Source organism: Zea mays, chromosome 8, assembly GCF_902167145.1.
Source record: "Zea mays cultivar B73 chromosome 8, Zm-B73-REFERENCE-NAM-5.0, whole genome shotgun sequence".
Classification (NCBI taxonomy): domain Eukaryota; kingdom Viridiplantae; phylum Streptophyta; class Magnoliopsida; order Poales; family Poaceae; genus Zea; species Zea mays.
Window position 1 is genome coordinate 30,630,011 of NC_050103.1, and position 5,643 is coordinate 30,635,653.

Sequence of the window (5,643 nt, forward strand, 5' to 3'; positions counted from 1 at the left end):
CCCCAACCACTATTTAGTCGTTGCCGTCGATGGGCACACCGGACAGTCCGGTGGTGCACCGGACATGGCACTGTTCACTGTCGGGTGCGTGCCACGCCAGCCGACCGTTGGGGTTTGGAGCGGTTGATAGTTGAAGTCCTTTGTCCTCTTGCGGCATCAGACAGTCCCGTGGCACACCGGACAGTCCGGTGCGTTCTGACTTTGCAGTTTTGACTTCTGACTTCTGCTTTGTTCACTGTACCGTCGTCAGCGCAGTTGACCGTTGGACACAGTTGACCGTTGCTCCGTTGGCTCACTGGACAATCAGGTGCACACCGGACAGTCCGGTGAATTATAGCGGAGTGACTCTGAGAAAAACCCGGGAGCGCCAATTCGTGAGGCGCCTCGGCCTGGGAACGAGACAATGTTTGATGCGCCACCGGCTGCACTAATACTTGTTTTTGCTCCAAACTTTGTAGAGTTCCCCAACTTATTTTCTTTGTTGATTTATATTGAACTTTATGCACATGAGATAAAGGACAACTAGGCAAACTAGTTAGTCCACGTGGTTTGTGATGGACGTCAAACACCAAAATCGATTATAGGAAATGTTGAGGCCATTTCCCTTTCAAGCTCTACACCCCTTCCTAAGCGGAGGGTAGAGACCAAGAGCGCATGCTGGCCTAGAGTCTTGTGTCCCGCTTACCGGGGGTCCAGATGTCATACGGGGATGTAGGGCCCCTATGACGGAGGCAAAGTGGTGATCAAGATGATTAAGAGCGTGTTTGGTTTATTTAGTCTAGGGACTAAAGTTTAGTTAGGAGACTAAAGTTTAGTCATTACCCTGTTTGGTTCTAGAGATTAAAAGTATTCAAAACGGATTAAATGAATCATAAGAGAACCAAAATACTCTTTAGCATTCCCCCACCATTAGTGCAACTGAAATAAAGGTGAGGCAAAAAGTGGAATCTATATGGTTTAGTCTCTTAGTCACCTCTTGAGAGACTAGAGACTAAAACAGTTTAGTCCCCGTTTTAGTCTCACCGTTTGTCAATTTAGAGACTAAAATGAAACGACTAATCTTTAGTCACTCAATCCAAACACGGCCTCATATGTAAAAAGATGTCAAAAGACTCGTTGAAGATTTATAACAAGTTAATAATAACAAGGAATGGGATGCATTGGAAGGATCTACCGGGGATATGTGCGTGAGAATAAGACGTACAGATGAGCAGCAAAGCATCACATTATGGGCTAATGATGCCAATTGCAAAGGCAACAAGCCACAGCTTTTTTACTGTTCCCCATTGCAGTTGAAGCCCACAATCTCTGTCTGCACAAACACCAAGCTAAACGCTACACCTTTCACCTTTTTTTGCACGGTACCTCTACAAATTTTTATATTTAAAATTCCGATCGCTCTCAGTAGGTTGCCAGCCAGTTTGGTTGCACGATAGATCCATCAAATCAATATAATCCCAAGCACATATATAAAGCAGCAAGCTAAGGTAGGGCAAGAAGATACTCCTAAGTCCTAAGTAACAATGGCAAGTGAAGCGGCGGCGGCATCCGTCATCTCCAGAAACCCCTGCCTATTCGCTCCTCCTCTTATCACCAACCAGCAGCAGCCGTCTCATCAAGAACCGCAGCAGGAGATGCCTCTCCCTCCTCCCGCCAAGAAGAAGCGCAACCTCCCGGGCACACCAGGCAAGCTTCTAGCTTCTTCTTCTTGCATTGGTCATCCATCGTTCGTCATCCAAGCTATACCATGCATTCACAGACCCTGCCGCGGAGGTGATCGCGCTTTCGCCGCGGACGCTGTTGGCGACGAATCGGTTCGTGTGCGAGATCTGCGGCAAGGGGTTCCAGCGCGACCAGAACCTGCAGCTGCACCGGCGCGGCCACAATCTCCCCTGGAAGCTCCGACAGCGCAGCGCGGGGAAGGAGCCCCGGAAGCGCGTCTACGTGTGCCCCGAGAAGACGTGCGTCCACCACAACCCGTGCCGCGCGCTGGGCGACCTCACAGGCATCAAGAAGCACTTCTGCCGCAAGCACGGCGAGAAGAAGTGGAAGTGCGACAAGTGCAACAAGCGCTACGCCGTGCAGTCCGACTGGAAGGCGCACGCCAAGACCTGCGGCACCAGGGAGTACCGATGCGACTGCGGCACGCTCTTCTCCAGGAGGGACAGCTTCATCACGCACCGCGCCTTCTGCGACGCCCTGGCCGAGGAGACGGCTAGGCAGCTCAACGCCGCCGCCGCCGCCACGTCGCACCTAAACAATAATGCGCATGTCGTCGTCGGCCTCTCGCTGCCGTCCATGGTGGGCCACATTAATGGCGCTACTGGTAGTATCCTGCTGCCCGGTGCGCCCCCGCAGCTGTACGCGGATCTCTTCGCACCCGCACCGCCGCAGCTGAGCTGGCCGTGCGAGCTGACGAGCGCCGCTGCCGCCGCCTCATCGTCAGCCGCTGCGTCGGGGAAGCAGAAGACGGACAGCGTGCCGTCCGTGTTCAGCGGGTATCCGCACGCCAATCTCGCGGTGCCAGGCGCCGGCGCCGCCGACATGTCCGCGACGGCGCTGCTGCAGAAGGCCGCGCAGATGGGTGCCGTCACGTCCGGGTCCGGCAGCGTGATTATGACGACGACGGCCGGTGGTCATCATCAGCCATCCGACTGTGGTGCAGGTCTGCTGTTTAGCGCATTAACCCAGCAGAACGCTACTAATCTCATCAGCGGTTCTGGAACAAGTACGCTAACGACGAGCCAGCTCACGGCGACCGGCGGGAACATGCCGTACGACGTGCTGTCGGCCGTGCGCCATGCCGGCCTCAAGGATGCCGCCGTTGCCGTGGGGAGGGAGGAGACCAGGGATTTCTTGGGCGTTGGCGTGCAAGCGCTGTGCTCATCGTCGTTGAATGGCTGGATTTAGCTAGTTGACGAACGATGAACCTTTCTCTTATTTATTGGCTGGATTTCTTGCATGCCTTTTTTTTGTTGTTGTACGTGTTATGTTTTCTTATAATTAATTTGCTTTGCGGCCGCGGAGTTAAATCTTAAGACTTGAGAATAAGGATGGATGTCATGACATGCATGTTGGAGGAGTAAACAAGTACAGAAAGATGCAATGTGAGAGAGCTGTGCACGTAGTGCCGCCGACCCTCTTCCATTTCTCATCAACTAACAGGAGCATAGATCCTTATGGAGTTTGTTCATTACTAGCTAGAGTTGTAAGGATGCTAGTAAAGAGCAGCAGGCAGGAATGGATCCTTATTTGCCACGCTGCTGGTGCTTTCGGCACACTGCCGCCCAGGCCCAGCCGCACGCCCGGTGGTGTCCATGGCATGCACGTCGTCACAACCCTTATTGCCCAACGGCAGCCTGTCCAGCGCCGCCGCCACAAACGTGGCCACCATCACTACCACCGGCCCTGCGGCCACCAGCCCTCCCAGCGCGACGCCACCGCCCAGCACGCTGCCCCGCGGCCCCGCCAGGAACACCGCCGTCCCCGTGGCTGGAGCCGGGAACGGGAAGAAGCAGCCGGCCAGGCTCAGTATCTCCATGGTGCCGCGGAGCACCAGCGCTGCTGGCTCCCGGAGCACCACGTCCGTGACTTGCCCGGCCGCGCCCAGCACCAGCGCGCCGCGCCGCCCACGCCGCGCGAACGCCGAGACGCACGACAGCACGTCGCGCCCCGCGGGCACCTCCACCACGTGGGCACGCATCGCGCTGGGGCACTCGTGCGCGATCACCACCGGCGGCTTGCTATTGCTGGTGGTCCGGTTCTGCTTGGAGCACGGCGCGGGACGGCGAGGGAGTTGGTGCCCCGTCCTCCAACTCGCAGCGGCCATTGCAATGCAAACAACGGTCCACGTCTGTATCTGCAGTTATTTGGCTTGGATTTTAAAGGCGTTCGTCGTCCTGCTGCCATAAGCTAGCTACATGTCTGTTAACAAGACAAATAAGCGTGACGAATTATTTTATGTAAGAACTTGTCAGGTGGGTGCTGCATGCTCTAACAAGCTCCCAACTGTTACGGCGGAGCCAGTGCTGGTGGTTTTATAAGAGCAACTCCAATAGAGTACTAAAAAATTCTTCCCCAAACCCTCTTATTGGGAGCTATTGTTAAAATAATTATTCCAAAAAAATCTTAATCCACACCAGACTGCTAATAACTGCTCTCTAAAAAATTTGGAACAACCCCTGCCTCGAGCATTCTGAACAAACTAAAATGACATCTACGATTCTAAACAAAACATGTAGCAGGATGAAAGAACAATCTATCAAACTGATAATTTCTACGCATGTATGCAACCGTATCTAATGCTAAAGTCATTTGGAGAAAGCTAACATAAGAGGTGGGGTCGGTGGTACGGCGGCGGCAGCTACTGCACTAAGGCACAACTGAGCTTGAGGAGGAAGTCGGCGCAGCTCCGACCATAGTCCGTCGCGATGGCCTTGATGTTGGCGATGGTGAGCCGTGCGCGGAGGTGGTCCCACACAGGGACGGAGCTAGACCAGTTTGCCGGTGTCAGCTGACACCGGTGACTTTTTAAAAAATCAATGGAAAATCTTTGATATGTACTAATCATCTATAGAGCTGACATCAGTGTCTAGTAGAACTAACACCGTTGGTTTCTTCAGCTGGGCAGCTGGCTTCGCCTCTGGTCCCACAGCCGCTCCAGCACACCCGTCCAGTCTAGGTCAGGTGTAACAATTTCGTTTTGAACCATCCGAATTTTGTTTTATTGACTAAATTTTGACTTTTGTGTTTTTATATTTTGAACCGAAATCCATCTAAATTCAGACCAAAATTCGTTTTTCGGTTAGTATCGAAAACGGGAAAAATTACCGAGATTCGGTGATTCCGGTGCGGGATAGTAAACAGTGGTCCAGGTCCATGTGCGTCTAGATTGGGGAAGGAATAATGACGCGCAAATATGAGGGAAGGGAGGCCACAAATGAGGGACGTGAAGCTTTTGGGGAAGGAAAAGGGACCTGTTAGAGCTACAAAAAAGTGATTGTTTCCCTAATATTGATTTTGAGGTTAGTTTAAGGTTTCTTTTGGAGTTGCTCTAAGAACATCTCCAAGAGACTCTTTATTTTTTACTCTCTATTTGACTCTTTATTTGTCTCTCCATGAAGATTAAACTGTATATATAACATATTATTCCAACAGACTCTTCAACATGCAAGTTAGCTTGGCTAGCGAGAGTTGCTAGCCAAATTTGGCTAGTGAAGGAGTCAATTTAGAGAGCCAGATAGCTTGGCAAGTTAAATGGCTAGTCTGTTAGAGAACTATTTTACTATTAAGGCTATATCTAACAACGTTCTGTAAATTTTATCCCCTAAGAGCATCTCTAAGAAACTCTTTATTTTTTACTCTCTATTTGATTCTTTATTTGTCTCTCCATAAATATTAAACTCTATATATAACATATCATTCCAACAGACTCTTCAAAATGCAATTTAGCTTGACTAGCGAGAGTTGCTAGCCAAATTTGGCTAGTGAGAGAGTTAATTTAGAGAGCTAAATAGCTTAGCAAGTTAAATGACTACTCTGTTGGAGAGCTATTATGTTATTAATTAGCTAAAATTTAGCTAGTCTATTGGAGATGCTCTAATGACTTGTTTGGTAACTTTATTTTTCTAATAGATTCTTATT

General features: G+C 50.7%; 2 protein-coding genes across 2 annotated transcripts; one reads left to right on the forward strand and one right to left on the reverse strand.

Moving 5' to 3' along the window:
* Window positions 1-1,473: 1,473 nt before the first annotated feature.
* Window positions 1,474-3,038, forward strand: LOC103635024 (zinc finger protein NUTCRACKER). The gene is made up of 2 exons (XM_008657590.3): window positions 1,474-1,686; window positions 1,760-3,038. The coding sequence occupies exons 1-2, from the start codon at window positions 1,524-1,526 to the stop codon at window positions 2,908-2,910; spliced, it is 1,314 nt and encodes a 437-aa protein (XP_008655812.1). The 5' UTR covers window positions 1,474-1,523; the 3' UTR covers window positions 2,911-3,038.
* Window positions 3,039-3,108: 70 nt separating this feature from the next.
* LOC100284596 (uncharacterized) lies at window positions 3,109-3,855 on the reverse strand. The gene has a single exon (NM_001157491.2). The coding sequence runs from the start codon at window positions 3,827-3,829 to the stop codon at window positions 3,218-3,220; it is 612 nt and encodes a 203-aa protein (NP_001150963.1). The 5' UTR covers window positions 3,830-3,855; the 3' UTR covers window positions 3,109-3,217.
* Window positions 3,856-5,643: the final 1,788 nt, after the last annotated feature.